The sequence below is a fragment of the Kogia breviceps genome, chromosome 9 (genome assembly GCF_026419965.1).
Source record: "Kogia breviceps isolate mKogBre1 chromosome 9, mKogBre1 haplotype 1, whole genome shotgun sequence".
Taxonomy (NCBI): domain Eukaryota; kingdom Metazoa; phylum Chordata; class Mammalia; order Artiodactyla; family Physeteridae; genus Kogia; species Kogia breviceps.
Window position 1 is genome coordinate 6427336 of NC_081318.1, and position 20599 is coordinate 6447934.

Sequence of the window (20599 nt, forward strand, 5' to 3'; positions counted from 1 at the left end):
CTAAGAGAAACTGTGAGAAAGAAACGGAAGTTGAGAGACTGGGATAGGCAGAGACAGGGAGAGGCCGACCGGCAGACAAATAAACATGTAGATTTGTGTTGGCTGGACTACTTTGAAAAGCAGTGGAGGATATGATTGGTGTGGGCCTGGGTGGGGGGCGGGCAGGCGGACCAGCCGGAAGGAACGGGCCGTGCTGGGAGCTCTGGGATCACACCAAGAAGGTGAGGTCTGCCAGTTTGGAGGCAGGAGGGTGAGGGGGCTTTGTAGACACGGACAAGCCTGAGCTCCTGGGCTTCCAGAAAAATTTGCTGCCCCTCCCTCAGCCAAGGGGCAGGTGAGATGCAGAAGCACAGGGCCTGTGCTCATCCCGGCTTGCCCCCCACGGCCCTGGAGCCCGAGGCCCCAACGCGCTCGCCTTCCTTTCTCAGGGAGGCAGGAGATGGGAGCCAGGCGCCTAGCTCTCACGTACTTTTCCCCACCATGGCTGAGGCAGACAGACCCCACTTCTGGCTCCCATTCAGCCACCACTTCACATGCACATGACTGAAAATGACTCCTTTTTCCGGATGCCAGTTAATGGAGCTGTGGCTGGCCTCCCCTGGGACAAGGTGGCAACAAGCATCAGATGCTGAAGTCTTTACGACCTCTTGCCTGCAGCACTGACCATAGCCCTTCCCTGTGGACTCTGGACCTTGGGGTCTCCCCTCCCATCCGCGCTGCACACTACGGCCAGATTCATCTCGAAATCAGGGCTAACGTCATGCCTTGGCTCCCCCTGAGACCTTCGACCGAAGGTCAACACACTGGCCCAGTCCTCAATTTCCCAGATGTGCGCCTCACACCCTCTGTTCTAGATAGATGGGCTTCCTCACAGATTCCCAAACTGTCCTTGTGTTTTCCTGCCCCCCGGCCCTTGCTTACGCCACCCCCTCCTCTCCCTCAGCCTTCTGACTAAAGGTGATCTTTCTTTTCCTTCCTCACGGCCCAGAGGGGCAGCCCAGGAGGACCAGAGGGGACCTGCTGCAGGAGATGCAGGTATAATGCCCTCAGACTCCGCCCAGCAGCCCACCCAAGACCACATGCTCCCCCAAGGTACGCGGGCTCACGTCGCTGCCCACCAGGGCCCTCTTCAGGTGGTCTTCTTGCAGCATTCCTGTTGGCCTGATGAGACCATCTCAGGGCTCCCTGTGGTCTGAGGCTGTTCCCATCCGGTCCTCCCTCCCCTCTCCTTTCACAGGTGTCAGACCTGCATCCCGATCCAGAGGCGTTCCCTCCCTCCCCGTTATCTTTCACAGGCATGAATCTCCTATGCTTCCAAGTCCTTCTTGGTGTGCTTCCCGGAGGATCCAACCAACACACGGCCCCGCTATGTTTCCTCTGTGAGGCCTTCCTCCAACCCCCTTCTCCAGGCTCCTCAGGCCACGGGAGTATCTCTTGCTCTGTTTCCTCCCAGCGGCGGTTCTTGGGCAGCTTGCTCTGTCCGATTTCTCTTCCAAATGAACTTGTGTGCTCTGCAAGCACAGGGCAAGTTCTGCTCATTTGCTCTCCTCAGGCCTGCGTTTCCTGCACCAAGCAGGCACTTTGTGAACATTGGCTTGCTCAGCTGCAAATGTGTGCAGCCCCCCAGCAGCCCGCAGCTGTGTTCCCGAGGCAGTTGGAGAGGGGCCGCCGCTGAGAAGGGAGTCAGCGAGGCTGGTGGGTCGCGGTAGGAAGAAAGCATGGGGTGGGCTGGTGAAGGTGATGGAACCAAGAGGGGGCCTTCTCTGGCCACAGAGAGGTTGGGGACAGTTCAGTGCAGCTGCACTGATGGCAGGGACCAGGGGGCCCTGAATTTTTGGTGGGGATCTGGGTAGAGGCAGCCACAGCAGGGATTTTAGGAAGAGAGGGAGAAAAAGTAGAGCTAGAGAATCAGAGGTGAGGCTTTTACCACAGGGAAGCTTCCCTTTGGCCGCTTTTCCTGGAGTTTTGGCTGGCACTGCCCCGCGTGTCTTAACTTCCATCAAAACGGCCTCTGGCACGCTGGACGGCTTTTGACTCTTCCACCTCTGGGATGGGGCCTTTCCCATCCTTCCCCAGGCCCTGCCTTGCTCTTTGCCAGCCATCCCCATTGGGCAGTAAGGCTCATGCGGCTCGGTGGATGACTGCTCTTCTTAGCTATGGCATTTTAAAGAATAACTGCTGGACTTCCCTGGAGGTCCAGTGGTTAAGACCCCGCCCTTCCACTGCAGGGGGTGCGGGGTTCTATCCCTGGTCAGGGAACTGAGGGGAACTAAGATCCCACATGCCGCATGGCCAAAAAAAAAAACACCAAAAGTAATTGCTGAAAAAACAATAATTTCAAAACCCACAGAGTTGAAGTTTCCACCGGTAGGAAAGAATTTTAAATTAATTAAATTATTTTTTCTTAGCCACGCTGCACGGCTTTCAGGATCTTAGTTCCCCGACCAGGGATCAAACCTGGGCCCCGCAGTGAAAGCACCGGGTCCTAACCACTGGACTGCCAGGGAATTCCCAAGAATTTTAATTTCAAATTATGGCGTTTCAAGCTGGAAGGGACTTTGCAGAGGATCTGTCTGGGAATCCAGCCCTTCGGTCTCTGACAGTGGCGGTGTTTTCTGCCACTGGCGGGGGTGGGGGGCAGCCCAGCCCCCAGCCCCATCAGCCCTGGTCCGGGAGGGTGACAGACCGTTCTGTGGGTGAGTAGCCAGGCCCTTGACGCTTCCTGCTCCCTCAGAAGGCAATAAGCCTTGCTCCCGACCTCCCTCTTGGAGCAGGAAGCCGCGCAGGGCTTGGGGTGGGATGCGCTGACCTTGGGGGAGGGAAGGGCCTGGCTGCTGGGGTGTGCGCAGGGGCTGTGCAAGATGGCGGGTGGAGGAGCGGAAGGCCCTTGCTCTTTATAGCCCAACCCGGGGTTGTTCAGTGTGAGCTGGAAGTGCCCCACCCTCCCCGCTATGAGCAGCTTCCTTCCTGCCTGCTGGCAAGCCTGGGTGGGAAGCCGAGGGAAGGGAGGCGGGGAAGCAGGCAGAGGGAAGCGGCGCAGGCCTCTGTGGCCCAGGGAAGGCCCCCCGTCCTCCTCAGGATGTAACTCCTGTTGCGAGTGGAGAGGCCTGCCGAGCTTCCAGACTGCAAGGCGGAGGCTGCGTGTTTGGGGAGGGGCTTTGGGCAGGCTCCGGGGTGTTCGGGGCTCAGGCTTTGGAAGACGCTGCCTGTCGGAAAGGGGCTCCTGGCTGGCGCTGGGGCGGCGTCAAGCAGCCTGGCCCTTCTCGAGGAAGCCACATGGTGGCAGCAGAGAGCTGGAGAGAAGGGATTGGCGCAGAGGCCTGAGCTCGGGCACCCGGACCCTCAGACAATGAGACCCAGCGTGCTGGAGGGCAGGGGGTGTGCGCCTCTGGCCCAGCTCTGGTGGTGGGTCCGCACTATCCGTGTGGGACCCTGAAGTGGTTCGTTTGCATAAGCCTGACGTTCTTGATGATGGCTCCGACCAGCCCACCCCCAGACCTTCCCTCGGGAAGGCCCCTGCTTCTGCGCAGACCACGGGGGTGTGGTGAGTTGAGAGCGCAGGGAGCACGTCCAGCGGGGCCCGGGGTGTGAGCGGCAGGTGCCCCCTGGCTCCCGCGAGAGGATGCAGTTCTGGCAGCTGCTGGCGAGTCGTGGTTAGGGTTAGGGTACTTGTAGATGCCACCCCATCCCACAGGTGGGCTCCCTGGGGCACATCGGCCCTGTTCTGGAGACTTCTGTTTCCTGGCTCTCAGACTGGTAAGAAAGTCATGGGAGAATATCCCAAGACCTTGCCCTGGGAGTGACAGTGACCTTCGACCTTTGGGAGCTCCTGGGGAGGTGGCACTAACTTCCTGAAGGAAACCTGGGTGTCTCCAGACCTTGATTCTTCTTGAGGTTTAGCCTCTTCCTTCTGAACTGCGGCCCTGAGTGGATTCTGTGTGTGTGTGTGTGTGTAAGTATGAGTATTTGTGATTGTGTATGGATGTGTGTGTATATCTGAGGGTGTATGCACATGTGTATGTGTGTCTGCGTGTGCATGTGCCCTCGGGCAGTGTGACCTGGGGCTCAGTCCGTGACCTACCTCTTCTTCTGGTCCCTGACCTTACAAAGCTAATTTGGACCAAGAACATCAGGGTGGATATAAATGTTTTCACGTCCTCGGGGACTTGAAAATGCCCTTTGTTCCTGGGATCCAGAGTGAGAACGAGGAGTTTTTGGGGTCAGGCTGAGGCTTCTCGATCGATGACAGGCCATGGGGACCCTATGTAGAAGGCCATGGATGTCAGGGATCAGTTTGACAGGCCCTCACCCCTTCCCCTCTCCTCCTCTCCTTCAATCCCTCAGTCTGGCCCAGTTTGCTGGTGTGGTTTGCTGCGGTGCTGGGTCCCTCGGGAACTAGGGCTTTGAGCAACTAGTGTGCCCAGCATGGAGATTCCGTAGCAGCCATCACTGGGGATTGGCTGGGCAGAATCCCGCCCCCCTGCCTCTCAGGTGCCCGGGGCGGGGGCAGGCACTCTCTCCAAACCAGTGTGGGAAGAGAAGACTCTATATCACTGCTACTGATTTGTAAGATAGAGAGACCCTGATTCTAAACCCTGATACACCTTCAGTCGTTGTGTTGTCTTTTTTCCTATCCTCCCAACCAGATTATAAGCCCCCTGACCCCCAATGGCCAGCAAATGAGCCATCCCTGGTCTATTTGCTGTCGACGGCGATCTGGGACCTTCCTGGGTCCTCACTCTGTTGTCTGGCTTCCTTAATTCTAGTCTAGGCTGCTGCAGGAATTGGTCCACCTCTGATTTAGAGGAGCCTGATTTAGATGGTGTTCTGCCTTGTGGATCCAGAAGGGGGAGCGCTTCAAGCCCTTTTTTTTTTTTTTTCTTCCCCAGGGGAGGCAGACAGAATCCTGGCCTCCTGGACATTCTGGGCCCCCGCCCCATGATTGGCCTCTGCTGTCACTTTCACACCCTCACCAGCTTTATCTTCCTCTAAGAAGGCCCCTTGCTGGACTGATGTTCTTCAGAGGGACAGAGATGAAGTGTCCTGACCGCTGTTCTCAGCTCAGCCAAATCCTCCTCAAGCCCCGCTCCTTGGTGAAGCCCTTCCTCCCCTTTCCAGCCTGAAAATGATCTCAACCTGTTCTGAAGTCAAAGCGTTCATTGTCTGAACCATTACTTGGCCCTTGGGGCTCTAGGACCATGTGACTCATCTTATTGGCTGCCATTATTTGTATTTGGCTCCTGTAATATTGTCTCTTCACGTGTAAGCATCTTTTCTTCCCAACTGATTGCAAGCCTTTTAAGGCCCAGGGGCTGGATTGTATGCCATATATTTCTCTAGGGGTCCCTCACAGCATGGGACACATAGAAAGTGATGGATAATGGTTTGTGAGTAGATTGGGGAGACGATGGAGTGAGAGACCTGGTTGGATGTGAGTTCTCTTCTCTGGTCCTTCATGTTGGCTGATGATTCATGGGGTGGAATGGATACCCTTCAGGTTATGGAGCTAGTGTTGGGTTAGCATTCCCAAGCTCAGGCCTCCCACCCAAGCTGGGGTAGGCTCTAAATTCTGCCTGATGAGTTTAGCAGGATGAACAAGGAATAGTTCTGGAGAGCTGACATAGCCACCTCTGTATCTAGAGCTCTCTGGGTCTTGTATCTTCTCTCACTCTCTCTCTCTCTCTCTCTCTCTCTCTCTCTCTCTCTCTCTCTCTCTCTCACACACACACACACACACACACACACACACACATCTTGAATTCTCAATTTCTTTTTTTTAAAATAAATTTATTTATTTTTAAAATTTATTTTTGGCTGCATTGGGTCTTCGTTGCTGCACAGGCTTTCTCTAGTTGCAGTGAGCGGGGGCTACTCTTCGTGGTGGTGTGCGGGCTTCTCATTGCGGTGGCTTCTCTTGTTGCAGAACACGGGCTCTAGGCGCGCGGGCTTCAGTAGTTGTGGCACATGGGCTCAGTAGTTGTGGCTCGCGGGCACTAGAGCACAGCCTCAGTAGTTGTGGTGCACTGGCTTAGTTGCTCTGCGGCATGTGGGAATCTTCCCGGACCAGGGCTCGAACCCGTGTCCCCTGCATTGGCAGGCGGATTCTTAACCACCGCGCCACCAGGGAAGTCCCTCAATTTCTTTTAGCTCTTGTTATATGTGGTATATGATCCCTGACCTGGCCTGGTGTATGCGATGGGGAAATCACTTGACTGAGAACTGGGGGACCTGGTTCTGTTTCTCACTTGTAGCACAGCCTTGAGGAAGGGCCTGTACTGGTCTGAATCTGTTTTCTCATCTAAAATATGGAAGTGTTTCTTTCTGGCTCTGATATTTCATAAAGCAACAGAAGCCTTCAAGGGAAAGAGTTTCAGGCATAAAGGTCAGAGGAAGATTCATATCTCTTCCTTGATGACTTGTGTGGAGGTGAGAGAGGAAGGCACATTCTGGACGTTTGGAAGAGAGACTCGAGGCTTCCCAGCACCGACTGGCAAAGCCAGCTCTTGCTTCACCATATGCTTCCTCCTGGAGCTGCTGTCCAGTTCCAGAAGCATTTTCATGGTTTGGAATGACTGTCTAATTCACTGTGTCTGGAGGAGAGCCCCAGTCTTTGTCACCTGAGCTGCTCTCCCTCGTTTCCCGCTGAGCCTGGCATGCAGGGCTTTCAGCACCTTGGACAGAGACAGAGCTCCTGGGCAGCGAAGAGCGCTTCGGATCGCCTGCCAAGCCGGCTTTCCTGGCGGAGTGGCACCAAAGCGTGGTTTGTTCCTTAATGTTTTTCAGTCTCTCAGAGACACTCTAAAATAACCCCCCAATCTATGTCAAAACAGTGTACTTGTGCTGCAAACTGAGGGCATTATTTAACAACCACCACCCACCACAACTATATCCTACAACAGTGTCAGGTACATAGTGGGTGCTTTGTAAATACCTATTTTAAAAGAATATATGAACAATTCAGCCTCCAGACCAGTGTCCTAGTTCCCTTCCCCCACCCCCACTTCATAATCAGGTTGCCTCTCCTCATCAGTACCTATATAATAATTCTGGAGCTTCTGCTACTTGCTGCGTTTCGGAGCCTCGCTGAAGTCCCTTCTTGTGTCCGAGAAGGCTGAGCCCCACCCTTAAATCAAAGGGACAGATGGCCATTAAGCTCTCAGGCAGAGTAAACTTAAACTGGCCCGTCCTCTTTGTCATTTGGGGGTAGGTAGATGGATGTGGGAACTCAACACCTGACTCCTATGGGATCTTGTTTTATGAAGATGTTCACTGCTTTCCTCTGTGCCTGAGAAAAACCCTTACAATCCAGGAGGGCCCAGTACTCCCAGGAAGCCCTCCCGGCTGCCCCGGCCCACTCAGAGCCCTCCCTCCTCTGGACTCCCTTGCACATAATGTCAGCAGCACAGCGTCACACCAGAGCGTTTTCATGACACTTCATGCCCATTGGTTCTCTCTCCCCAGTTAGATGATGGTGGAGTCCGTGCCATATGTCTGTCTGTTCTCAAGAGACCCTCCAGTGAGGAGCATACAGCAGGGGTGGGAGGTGGATGGCTCTGCGGGTCTTCTCACCTGCCCTTAAGGTGTGTCCCACTCCACTCATTTTTAGTCTGAAATAAACATGTAGGATGGACCAGGGTCCTATCTGTGGAGTAACCATTGGCCTCCAGGACACCTCGATCAGAGAACAAAGGCAGGAGGTGGGGGTGGGGGTGGAGGTGGAGGCGGGTATTGAGGGAAAATGGAGGGTCGACTGATGGGTGGAGGATGTGGTTGTGCACAATTAAAGAATCACTCACTGTTGGGGCTGGAAGGGATCTCAGAGATCAGCTTGTTTGATCTCCTCATTTTACAGGTCAGGAAAGTGAGATTTAGCGATCCTCCTACGGTGACCCGACAAACGGGCCCCTTTCCATCACCTCTGACCTCGGTCACGGCTTCCACATCTCTCCCCGGGCTACTGCACAGCTTCATGTATCTGATTATATTTTTCCAAGATGCTCACGCCCCTAGATCACATTGCACCTGCTCTTCTTATGTCAGTGACACTCCTCCATTGAGAAGTAGGGGTCTATGTTCCTGTCGTTGAATCTGATGGGCCATGATTACGGCAGAAGTTATTTTGTGTGACTTTTTCTAAGTTGTTATTAAAGGTGGTACAGCTGCTGCCTGGACCTCTCTTGGGACACTTGCCCTTGGAACCCAGCCACCACGCTGTGAGGAAGCCAGGCAGCCACGAGGAAGGGCTTCATGGAGGCGTTCTGGCCCCAGTCCCGAGAGCCCAGCTGACAGCCGGCATCACCACCAAATGTGAGTGAACGAGCCTTTCACTTCCAAGTTGAGTGGAGCAGACACAAGTGGTCCTGGTGGAACCGGCCCAAATGGCAGACCCACGAGCAAAATAAATGCTGTCATCGATTTAAGTGATGGAGGGGTGGGATGATTGAAACACCTTATATCTGCCCCAGTTTCTCCAAACTATCATACACATTTCATCAATTCAATAGACCTTTATTAGATACTGACCACACGCTAGGATCTGTACAGAGACAGACATGGCTTCTATATTCAAGGACAATACATTTCAGCTGCCTCCACTGTCCCTTTGCACACACACCCCTCAGCCCTCTTCTCCTGGCTCCAGCCTGTCACTCAGCGACACCACAGCACGCTGTTTCGTCCCCAGATCTGCTCTCCATTCTCGGCCCTCCATGCCTTTGTTCATATTGTCCCCGCCCCTGCAGTGCTTCTGCCCTGTCCCACCTCACCCTTCAAGGACCTTTGCTCTGAAAACTTGTCCCCTCACATGGCCCTCCCAGACTCCCCCAGGTGAAAGTAATTGACACCTCCTCGTACTCCCACGGCACTTACCTCAGATGGCACAGTTTCTGTCTGCACAGCACCTGTCTCAAGCTTCAGTATTCTGCGAATCCCCGGAGGAGGGAACCTGGCTTGTCCCTCCTGTCCCTCACAGCATCTGGCGTAGGGCCCAGTACAGATGAGGCTCCCAGTAAACATCCGTTGATGCAACTAGGAGCAGAACCAGAATTGAAACTTAGGTGTTCTCTGATGCCTTACTTGCTGCTTTGGAGAGTGCCACGGCAGGGGGAAAGCGCCCTCAATGGAGGGTATCAGGTGGGTGGGAGGAGACCCTGGTGATGGCTGGGGGTTGACAGGACTGCTGCATGTGGAGCTGCAGGTGGCCACGAACGGACAGAGCTCTGGCTCCTGGCCAGGCCTTTGTGCTGGGTCTCTCCCTCCCCTCCCCCTCTCTGTCTCTCTTCCTTCTCTTCTTCCTCTCAGCGAGCCCCGAGCCCCCACTTCTGGAGGGGAGACGTGCTGTTGCTTTGATCTTCCTCTCCTCCAACCCCAGTTCATTTCTGAGAACATCCTCCTTCTCAGGACCCAGTCACACAGAAAAACAGGCCCCGCCGTGCTGTCTAAGCCTCCCCGGGCACAGCGAGGGACATGTTCTTCCCCGTGGGGTTTCTGAGGAGCCGTTCCATGAGCTGTCTCTCCTGGAACTGCTTCCTGGTCCCCTGTGATTGTCCCTTGCTCTCTTGGGCCCCATTCTGGCTGCGTCTTGCCTGGCCCATCCCTCGGGGGTACACCGGCAGGGGCAGGCTTCAACCCCTTTTCACCTCCCAGGATGGGATACCCCAGACCGAGCAGGAGTGGAGAGCGGGGTGGGCGGGATGTTTTCCAAAGGCTTTGCTCCCTTTGCTCCTCCTCTTTCGAGGAGCTGGGAAGTGCCTCTGGGTCTCACCATGGGTACAGCCTCTCGCGCCCTCCGGCACAGTCACCTCTCAGGCCGGTGGGGGACAGCTCTTCCTAGCATAGATCCCTGCAAATGGCTCACTGAGCCCCAGTGGGGGTGGCGCGTGTTCTGGCCGCTGGGGTATTCAGGTTGGGACTTTGCTCTCTCTGAGGGATCTGAAGTTAGTGGAGGTGGGGAGGGGGTGGCAGGGAGGCCTCTCTATCAGCTCCTCTGTTGCCCATTACCTCTTGGGGGCTGGTACCTGTGGCCCCACGAAGGATGCCTTTGGGGGAGCTCAGCCCCATCTCACAGTCTCTCTTCCTTGTCCTAGTGGCTCCGTGAGGCTGCCTTCAGGCTCTCTCCTCAGCCTCCAGGAAGGCAGAAATCTGCATTCAGCTCTGACTTCTGAGCTGTTTGTGTGTAAGTGTGTGTGTGTGTGTGTGTGTGTGTGAGTGAGAGAGAGAGAGAGAGAGAGAGAGAGAGAGAGAGAGGGAGGGAATACACAGGACGAGGGCTACTCTGCGTCCAGTCTCCTCTCTATTGGGAGGATCAGTGGCCCCTCTGATTCCTTTATCCTCCCAAAGGATAAGAGCAGAGGCCTGTCCTGGGAACACGGGAACCTCAGTGTGGACAGCTGGCCAGGCTGGACGAGATGCCCCTCTCCACTGCCTCCCTTCCCATGCCCGTTCTCGCCGCAGGCCCCTTCTCACTCTCTCAATCCCTTGACCTGGAGGGGAAGACACCCCATTCGTGGGTTAATCACGCTGGACTTAGTGCGGGCAAAGCAGCATCCAGGGGGTGGTCCCGGGGCGGGGGAGGAGCTGGACCAGTCATCAGCTAGGTTCCTCCCAGTACCCAGATGGGTTGATGAGCCTGATGCCCTCACAGCGGAAGGGGAGTCTGTGGCACAGAAGGCCTTGGGCATCTTGAAGTGTGAGTGAGGAAGCTGACGGAGGTGGAGAGGGCCCAGGGGATGACTGTACAGATAAGAGCCTCTGGTCTTTTTTAGCATCAGCTGGTGGAGCCACCCCCTTCTCTCCCACTGGCTGCCTCCCTGAGTCACTGCCCACCCACCAGCAAATTAAAAAGGGGTGTCATCTGCTGGCCAATGGCCCCATCTGGCCCCAGGGTTTGCCTCTTTTTGCTCCTGGGTGGAAGGTGAACGTCTGGGTAGGGTGGTCTCACCAAGACCTGTTCCCAGGGGCCTTTCTTCTCTTACCAGACTCTGCTTCCTTCTCCGCCCTCTGTCCCCCCGCCCCCCCGCCCCCCCGCCGGCATCCCAGGATGGTTCTCCCTGGTGACAAGACCCACCCCCTTGCTCCAAGGACAGAGGCAGCTGCAAACCCTCAGGGGCCCCCACATGGCCCCATCCATCTGGCGGCCGGTCTCTGATCCGGGCTGCAGGGGAGGGGACCCGCGGAGGGCAGCTCAGTTGCCGACTACGCCCCACCGGCCAGCTCAGCTGTCAACACTCGCCTGCCGGCCCTGGCCGTCCTGAGGCCCCCGGCTGGCTGCTCAGGCCGGGGACACTGCGCCCCGGAGACCCTCAGTCAGACCCAGGCAGGCGGTGGGCAGGCGGCAGGCAGACACTCTGCCTGCCCTTGAGCATCCTCAGGCCTGCTTGCCTAAATAAGGGAGCTGGAGCTGGAGCGAGCCAGCCGGCCGCGGGGAGGGGCCTGCGGCTAGGCCAGGGTTTTCCGAGGGGCTGGGCCGCCGCAGCGCCGCAGGGCCCCGAGCCCGCCGATTGGGCCTGCACCGCTGGCCCCGCGCAGCAGAGGGAGGGCGGGCCGTTCGCACAAGGGGATCCCCAGCTGGAACCTCGCGTTCAGAGGCCTCTTTGATCCCGAGGCTAGGAGGCCGAAACTCCTGTCAGAATGGGCAGGAGGGCCTGGAGTAACCCCAGGGAGGGGTGTGTGTGTGTGTGTGTGTGTGTGTGTGTGTGTGTGTGTGTGCGCGCGCGCGCGTTGGGTGGCGGGAGGTGTGTGTGTGTGTGTGTGTGTGTGTGTGTGCGCGCGCGCGTGCGTTGGGTGGCGGGCGCCCCTGCTCTGGGTGCGTGCCCCTCCTAAATCTCACCCACCCTTATCTCAAACCTCGGTGGCCTTAGGCCTCCAGATTTGTCTCGCCCTTCACATTTCTCGGGTCTCCCCTGACCCTGGGCTCGTCTTCCCAGGGCCCAGGCCTCGCCCGTGTCACCTCCAGCGGGCACTGAGCGCAAGCTGTGTGTAGGAACCCGTGCTCGGCGTGGTGGGGGACCAGGGCATAACGGACCGGCCCTCTCCCTTCAAGTCGGGTCCCTCGGTCCTTCCAGCGGGGAGGAGGGGGAGGCGGGGCGGGGGCGGAATCCCCCGGCTCCTCCTTGGCCGCCTCAAGGCCGGCCGTCGCACCTGTCCTCACGGCTCCCCTACCTAAGGGTCCCTTCCCCCTCTTGGGCGCGCGAGTCCCGGGGGCTCCTGGGCTGAGCGAGGGGCTGGGGTGGGGGGGAGCCCTCGGCTCGGCTCAGCCAATGGGAAGGGCGGGCGCGCGGGCTGTGCGGGGGGAGAGGGCGGCGCTGCGGGCGCGCGGCGGGCGGGAGGGAGCCGGGAGGCGGGGGCCGGAGCCCGAGGGGCGCGCGCCGCGTTAACCCTTCCGCGGCCGGGCCGAGCAGCAGGCGCAGCCCCAGCCGCGGGCGCCGGAGCGGCTGTCGGCGCAGCGGGCGGGAGCTGGGAGCCCGGCGCTCGGGCGGGCGGAGCGCGGCGCGGAGACGCGGCGGAGCGGGGCCCGCGGCTCGGCTGGGGCCGGCAGACAGGTGTGCGGGCGGCCGGGCGGCCCGAGCTCAGGCAGCTCCAGGCCGGGCCCGCGGTCCGGAGCCGGCGCCGAGCGGAAACCCCGCGCCCGCACCCCAGTCCGGGCCCCGCCCGTGCTCTGCCTGGCCGCGGGGTGCGGGGACCGCGGCCGGGCCGGGCCACTCGAAGCCTGTGTTGGGCCGGGCCGGGCCGGGGTGGGTGGGGGTCCGCCCGGCCCGCCCATGGGCTCAGGATGCCGGTGCGGAGGGGCCACGTCGCGCCGCAGAACACCTTCCTGGACACCATCATCCGCAAGTTTGAGGGCCAGAGTGAGTGGGGGAGGGGGCCGGCGGGGAGGGGGCTCTGGGGGCGGGCCGAGCTCTCCAGAGTGTGAATGGGGGGGCGTGCCCGGGCCGTGTGCGTCCTGCTAGTGAGTCTATGGGGGCTGGTGACCCCAAGGCACCGGCCAGGGGTCGCGGGGGCAAGGCTTGGCGCTGGGGGCCGTGGGCTTGGGGCCAAGGGGCCTGGTGTTGGGGAGCGCGGCAGGAAGCTCAGCTTCGGTTTCCGGGATCGGGGAGTGTGTGTATGTGACAACCTGAGTGTGCAGGGAAGGGAGGTGGGATGGGAGTGTGCAGGTATCCTTAACTCTGGGTGCCTGGATGTGAATGGGGCTGTGTGGCTGCAAGAGCTGGAGAATGCATATGGCCCAGACTGTGGGCCCCGAAGACGTGCATGTGCCCGTCCAGACGGGGTTGCCGGAGCCTGGAAGCCAAGCATGTAGGGTCAGTGCCTAACACGCTCTTGGGTGTGTGGGGGGTGTCTGTGTGTCACCCACGCGTTTGACCCTGCATGGGGCGGTGGGGAGGTATCTTTGACAAGGCAAGGAACCGTGGGCCCTGGCCCTGGGGTGAGAGGGAGCCCGGGCAGAAGCTGGCCTTTGGGGGCCTAACAGGCTCCATGCGAGGACCCTATGTTGTTGCTTTTCCTGTCCTGAGCCCCTTTATGGGGGCTACAGCAGCCCTAATGCTGGCCTGGTAGGGGAGCTTTCCAGAAGTGTCCCAGGCTAGGTGAATGTTCTGTGTGCGGGTATTTGCACCCTCCTGGCATGCGTGTGTCTGTCCCCAAGACTGCATGTGCCCTGGTGGGTGTGACTGCCAAGGGCCCTGGGAGGGGGTGACATTCCTTGCCCATGACCCTGCGAGCACAGGACAACGTGTGCTTGTGACCGCGGTGGGGGAGGGGAGGGGTCAGTGCGCGGGGCAGCATCGTCTGAAGCAGAGGAACGGGATGATCCGGAGGGGGAGGAGCTGCAGTGAGGCCGGGGCTTTCACCCCCACAGGGGCTTTCAGTCCCACAGGCTCGGGGAGGCTCTGTAGGCTGGAAGCTGGGGAGCTGCCTTCTGGCCCCACCTTGCCACTGACTGCTGCGTGACCTTGAGTGACTCTCTTCCACATCTGGGAAGGAGGGGGCGGCCAAAGGGGCCTTTCAGGTCCCTTCTGTCTCGCTTATTCTAGGAGCTCAGGGAAGGAGGCGGGGGTGGGGCTGGTGGGGTGGTGGGGTGGTGGGGTGGGCCTGCCTTCGAAGAAACTCGCTCTCCTCTGCAGGCCTGGGAGCGGGGCCCAGGTGGTTTTTCCTCTCTGAAGATGGTGCGTACGCGGTTGCTACTCGGGACTGCCTCGGGCTCAGGTGGAGATGGAGGCTCAGTCAGGAGTCTTTTCCTGTGACAAGGAGCCCTGCCTTCTGGGGCTGATGGCTGCCTGAGAGTTTTGGGGGGCCTGGGGAACTGACCTAAAGATGACCCAACTCCAAAAAAGTAACTTCCTGGAGGCCAGGGTAAGGGAGGGGGAGGAAGGCAGGAGGAGGTCAGATCCTGATGCAGCAGCCTGGGCCTTGTGCATAGGATTGCCCAGGGCTGCAGCCTGAGGGCTATGCCCACCAGGAAGGGGGAGGGCAGAGTTCCCACCGCTACCCAAAGCCCCAGCATTAAGGGCCAAAGTGGCCGGAAACTTCTGTGTTTATAAAAAGCTCTTATCCTCAGAGCATCTCTCCTGGCACAAGCTGGGGCTGCCGCCCGCCTGCTGCTCACCCACCAGCCGGGCTCTTGGGGCACGTGTGGAGGGAATGAGCCAAGTCTAGCTGCAGTGGGTCCACTGGGGCCTCCCCTTGATGGGGCCGAACTGAGGAAGGCCTCACATCCCTGGAGAGCCGCTGTCATGGGTCTGTCTGTTTACAAGCGAGCCGCTCTCTCAGGGCAGCCTGGGCTCCGGCTGTTTCCAGGGTTTGGAGCTGCAGGTCCCTTCCTTGCTCCCTGTGACCTTGGGCCTCCGCCCGTGACCCTCCGCTTATTCCTCACCTTCTGCCAGACCTAGGTTCGAAAGCGGGCTCTATCTTTTACAAGCTGCAAGACGAGGGCAAGAACTTCTTTTGAGTCTCAGTTTCTTCATCTACAAGACGAGGATAACGATGGGGTTGTCAGAGTATTAAATGAGAGAAAGGATCGTAGGTGCTCACGTGGTACTTCTTCCCTCATCCTCTTTGATGGCGCCCACTCCCCAGCTCCTGACTGCCCTTGGAGGGGTCGCAGAAGTCCCAGGAAGTACTGACCTGGCAGGGTCCGCAGATACTTAGGGGAGTGATTTCCTAGGGGTCCCCCGGGGTAAGGAGTGCCCAGGGAGCACCCCCCAGTCTAGAGAGCGGGGGTCAGGAAGAGAAGCCGGAGCGGTGCAAAGGGAATGCTGGCCGCCATCTCTGGCCCTTCTCAGGCTCCCTCTCCAGGCCCAGTGTTTATCCCTCCGCCGCGGCTGCTGACACGCGTTGCTGACACCCGCCCAAGGCTGGCCTGGGCCCCGGGCGCGGCGGGGGCGGCGGGCCGCTGGCAGACCGCCCGGGGGAAGCCACACAGCCAGCCCGCGGGCCGGGCGGGGGAGGGGGCGCGCCGCCGGGCCGGGCCGGCCGAGACACCTGTGTCGGGGCACAGCTGCGTTCGTCCCCTGCTGGGGACCCCAGGCCCGCTGTACTTCCTGGGGCGGGGAGTCCCCGGGCGGGCAACTGTGTAGGACAAGAGAAGGCGGGGAAGGGCTGGGAACCCTGGGGGCAGGGGTCCCTGCTCACGTGCCTGCTTATCCCCGCCCCGCAGGCCGCAAGTTCATCATCGCCAACGCTCGGGTGGAGAACTGCGCTGTCATCTACTGCAACGACGGCTTCTGCGAGCTGTGCGGCTACTCGCGGGCCGAGGTGATGCAGCGACCGTGCACCTGCGACTTCCTGCACGGGCCGCGCACGCAGCGCCGTGCCGCCGCGCAGATCGCGCAGGCCCTGCTGGGCGCGGAGGAGCGCAAAGTGGAGATCGCCTTCTACCGGAAAGATGGTAGGAGCGGGCTGGGGCGGGGCGGGGCGGGGCGGGGCCGAAAGGCCGGGGGTGGGGGGCGGGGTCGGTGGGGTGGGGGCGGCCGGCGATTGGCCGGAGCCCCGGCCTCTTGCAGGGGGGCGTGACCTCAGCAGGGACCTTTGGGGTGCGCCAGGTGGGAGGCGCGGGCTGGATATTGGGGCTGTACGGCGGTCCGGGTCTCTTTACCCCAAGCACTCTGGTGGGATGGTTTACGGGGTGCCCAAGGGACTGCTTGGCTGTGGTCTGGAGCCTCTGGTTCCTTTCTCCCCGGGCAGATGTGGGCACGTTGAGCTAGGTGGGTTGGAGTTTGACGGCAGCAGCGGGATGGCAGGCGCGTGCATGGATGGAGGTAATGGAGGTCCAGGCCGGTGGCTGGGCGCCGACCTCCGCCCACAGGCCTCTAGCTCCCCTAGCCCCTGCCAGGTGACTGATTGGTCTGGGTAGTTGTCGCTGAGGGCGAGGCGGGGAAGGGCTGCAGGACTCTGGCTGGCTCTCTGCCGCCCCTCTCCTGCCCTCTCTCTCTCTTCTGCCCTTCCGCTGCACCTGGCGGGAGGTGTGTGCCTCTCCCCACAACCTCAGTTCCCTTTGTCCCATCTTTTGAGCGCCCCGCCCACCACCCCTTCCTGCGCCAGGTGTCTCTGCTCAGCCACCGCCTCCCCGCCTCCCAGCCCAGCTGCGCTGTCTTCCGGAGAGCGGATAAACAGAGGCCCGGGCGGGGCTGCTCCCACACTGCCCCTGCCCCGGCGGGGTGGGCTTTGCTCCGGGAGGGCAGTGCCGCAGGGCTTGGGGGCACCTGCAGGTATCGGAGGGCTGGGGAGGGGGCTCTGGAAGGTGCCGCAGGACTGCCCACCGGTGCCCAAACCCTGTCGCTCACCGGTGTGTATCTGATGAGCATTTCCTGAACCCCTGTGAGCCAGGTGCAGCAAGGTCTTGGAGATGGAGCAGTGTTCAAGACAGAGGAGGTTCCTGCCCACAGCGAGCTTACCTGCTGTAGACAGCACTCTCTGTCTCTTCCTGGAGGCAGTGAGCCAGCAGCCCCCGTATGCCTCTGGCCCTGTCCCTTGGAACCTCCCCTGTATGCTATGCTCAGGGTTGGCTGAGGCTGCCCTGCGAAGGATTACGTGCCCCGATGACCCTACTTGTTCAGGGGTGTCCAGCTGTGAGACCCCTGGACAGAATCAGAGTGGGGGACAGTCACTAGGGACCTGTGGAAGAGGGTTTGCTCACAGCAAAGGGGCCTCTAGCTGGGAGATTAGATGCAAACTCTGAAGGCAGGGCCTCCTTTCTGGTTTTTCACTGATATCTCCCCAGAACCTTCATCAGAGCAGATCTGCTTTTATATCTGCCTGGCTATCTAGTACTAGCTAATATGAGTGGGTGCCTTCTATGCGCTGGACACTGGGCCGAATGTTTCCCTTGCATCATCCCATGGAATCTTGAGAACAACCCTGGGAGGTAGATACTATTTTTTTTCTCCATTTTGTGGATGAGGAAACTGAAGTTCAGGAAAATTAAGAAACTTCCCTAGAGCGTGCAGAGCTGGGAATGGAACCATGTCTGTCCTATCAGAGCCCTGTCCACTCTGCTCTGCTGTCATGTATGAAAAAGGAGGCAAAATAGTTACAGGTGTATCTCTAAACTGCACGTTTTACTTTATGCACACTTTTATTTTGAAAGTTTGCAAACAGTTGGTGTCATGAGAAGAATGTGAATACACGCGTCCTGGATTCAGGTCTAACAGCAGAAATTCCGTGATACGGATCAAGTTGGTTACTGCCTTGAGCGCGTTTCTACTCCTGGGATCGTGTGCCCGCCAGACCCCTCGGCAGCAGGGGCCTGAGTGCTTCTGTCTTCCCTGTAGTGTGTGTGAGGAGCTGCCCTCCCTCCTTCCTGCCCCAGGCTGGCTCCTTTGGGAGAGCATGGCCGTGGGACCCCTTCTGCAGAAGAGCTATCATGGAACCTTGGTGACCTCGAGGATCACTTAATCCAGCCCACTCAAGTTACCGATGGAAAAACTGAGAAGCAGAGGGTCAGGTTACCAGCGAATCAGTGGAGGGAGTGGGACTAGAACCCAGGCCTCCCACCTAAGTTGAAGCTCTTTCCCCACCCCAGGTTACTCCTCCAAATGGCGCTGTGACCCAGAAGGTCCTATGCGGGCCATCCGGGCCTGCCCCCTTCTCCGCTCTCACCTGATTTCCATGGGGATCAGGTATCTCCTGGTGGCCAACAGGCTGGCCTTGGCCCTCAGGTTATGTGGGCCGCTGCTCATCCTGGCACTTGAGGCCTCAGGTGCAGACAGACTTCCTCTGCCTCCCCTCCCTCTCCCTCTGCTCAGTCCCTTGGGCAGATCTCCTGGGTGTGTGTGTGCGTGTGTGTGTGTGTGTGCGCGCGCGCGCGCATGAGCTCACAGGCTCACAGCCTTGTGCGTGGACAGAGGAGGGAGGTAGATGTGAGGAAGGCCATTGCCACCTCTTGTTTCTGTCCAGGCCTTTCTCAGGGTCTTTGCCTGGGCCGGCCACGGCAGAGCAGGTCCCTGGGCTTTAGCCCCAGGAAGGTGGGTGGCTGGGAAGGAGGCGGGGCCTTTTGCTGGCAGGCGCCACTGTGGACAGCTGTGCTGTGTCGGTGCCTCTAGCCTAGCTCTGTGCAGTCTCAGGGCCTGGAGCCAGACAGCCCCATTATTTAGCTGCTGGGACTGCTGGGAGGTGGGGAGGCCAGACTGGGGGGTGTGGGCTGGAGGGAGAGACACGAGGTGCCAGGCCCTCACTGGCTCTGTGTCCATGCTCCTTCAGGTCAGCCCTGGGATTCAGGTGCAGCTGGGATCAGGGCCCGGCGGCGTGGGGCTGGCAGCTGGTGGCATCCCCTTGGGGCTCTGGGCCGCGCCTCGGCAGCAAGTGCTGCTGGTGCACACCTGCATTCCCACATTGCCCTGGGGAGGCTTCGGGCCCAGGGCTCCTTCTCACACGCTCCCCTCCTCTGCCGGGCCTCGGGGAGGTCCCCTGCACTCTGTCCCTCGAGTTCTCTCTGCTCTTTGTTCGCGCCTCTCTGCCCCGCCCCTGCCATGCTCAGCGGCTGCCTGCGCCCGTGGTCTCTGCTTCTCTCCCCACCACTCAGGCCTCCCTGCCGGCTCCGTGCCCCGTGGTCTTTATCTCCCTCTCCCTGCAGCTGTCTCTCTTCTTCCTCTGCTTCAGTACCTCTGAGCCTTCCTCCCTGCCTCTCTCCCTCTGCACCGGTGGCCCCCGCCTCTCTGGGCTCCATCTCCAAGTCTCTGTCTGGCTCTCCATGTCTGCCTGTCCTGGCCTGGTCTCCATGTCCCTGTGTCCCTGGGAGCCTGTGCGTGGGTGGGGATGGGGGTGTCTCTAGAGAAGAGTCTGTTGGCTTCTTCACTCCAGCTGCAGGCCGGTTGTCATGGTAACAGGGTCAGAGGGCCCCCCGCTGCAACAGCTGAGCTGTGGGCTGGGGGAGGGGTGGGGACAGGGGGTCGGCGTGCTCCCCAGAGCCCATGGGGAGCTAGAGCCCCAGAGGTGACCCCGCACCCACTGGTCTGTGGTCCCCAGACTCGGACCTCAGCCTCCCAGGTGCTTGCGCAGGTACTCCTGGCACCAGTGACACTCCTTTGGGCCTCCCGTGACTCTCCACACAGCCCAGGCCATTTCACTTACCTCCTCCCTGGTCCCTGAAATCTGACTCTGCACTGTGACCCTCCCACACCACCCCACCCCCTTCTCCATCATGGCCCCAAGCTCAGACACCCACCTCTCCCCTCCCGGCCCTGTCCCCTCCGAGCTGCAATCCTCAGGTCCCCAGGCCCCCATCAGTCTGGGTGGCTGCTGAAGGAGCCCTTGGGTATTTTGAGGCTGGCAGGCAGGTCAAATGGAGGCTGGTACCTGGGTGCACTCTGTGTCCTTGAGATGGAGCAGGCCGGGGGGAGCCCCGGAGGAATGAGCTTAGACACAGGTAGCACTTTACTTGGGGAGGGGTGGGGAAGCCATCGAGGGGCGCCCTCCACCTTGGGCCTTCTGGTCAGGACCCGGGGCAGCTTGGAGTCCGGCAGGTGCGCACACACCTGGTGCCGGCAGCAGGGCTCGGGGGCTGCGTCCCTCCGTGGCTCCAGGGAGGGGAGCTGAGCCGGAGCAGGGTGCCCTGGCCTGCGTGGGGGCTTCCTGTCCCAGCCCCACCCTGGGGGCTGGGCGGGCCTGCTATGACAGAGGGTGTGGGCCACTCCTGGCCTTCTCTGGGGTCTGGAGAGTGTCGGGCGGGCGGCTCATCTGTGTTGTGTCTGCTGTAGCCCCTGAGAGAAGCTATGTAAATATTTGTGCAGAGGCGTCTGGGATGGGAGCAGATTTTGACGGTGGCCTCGGGCTCTGGGGAGGGGGGCCATGGGCAGCAGGAGGGCCGGCGTGGGGGTGTGAGACCCGGTGAGCCTCAGCCTCTTTTCTGCCCAGGGATGGCTTCCAGGCTGGTGGGACTTCAAGGGGTCCAGGAAAGTCCTTTCACAATTAAACATCTTCCCCGAGGGTGTTTGAAATGCCTCTATTTGGGAACCTTTCGCTGGGGTGGAGAACGAACCTTTTTCTTTAAAAAGACATTCTCTTCTCCTCACCCCTCCCCTGTGAGCAGGGAGGAGTGTGGAAATAGCTCGCCCTCAGTGTGAAGGAGTTTCACAGAATCATTCCTCTCTGACATAGGGAGGGGCCT

General features: G+C 59.8%; 1 protein-coding gene across 6 annotated transcripts in view; it reads left to right on the forward strand.

Annotated features, from left to right (window-relative positions):
* Nucleotides 1-12580: 12580 nt before the first annotated feature.
* KCNH2 (potassium voltage-gated channel subfamily H member 2) overlaps nt 12581-20599 on the forward strand; it is a 33381-nt gene continuing 25362 nt past the window's right edge. For 3 of the 6 annotated variants that reach the window (XR_010842037.1, XM_067041846.1, XM_067041851.1), the window contains exons 1-2: nt 12581-12845; nt 15653-15883. Coding sequence is in view for 5 of the 6 variants with exons in the window: in XM_067041846.1 (XP_066897947.1) it covers nt 12770-12845; nt 15653-15883 (307 nt within the window). In the remaining variant the exon portion in view is untranslated. Of the gene's footprint in view, nt 12846-13206; nt 13299-14143; nt 14163-15652; nt 15884-20599 lie in introns of those variants that run through there. The other 3 variants (XM_059073434.2, XM_067041847.1, XM_067041850.1) reach the window with 3 other exon arrangements.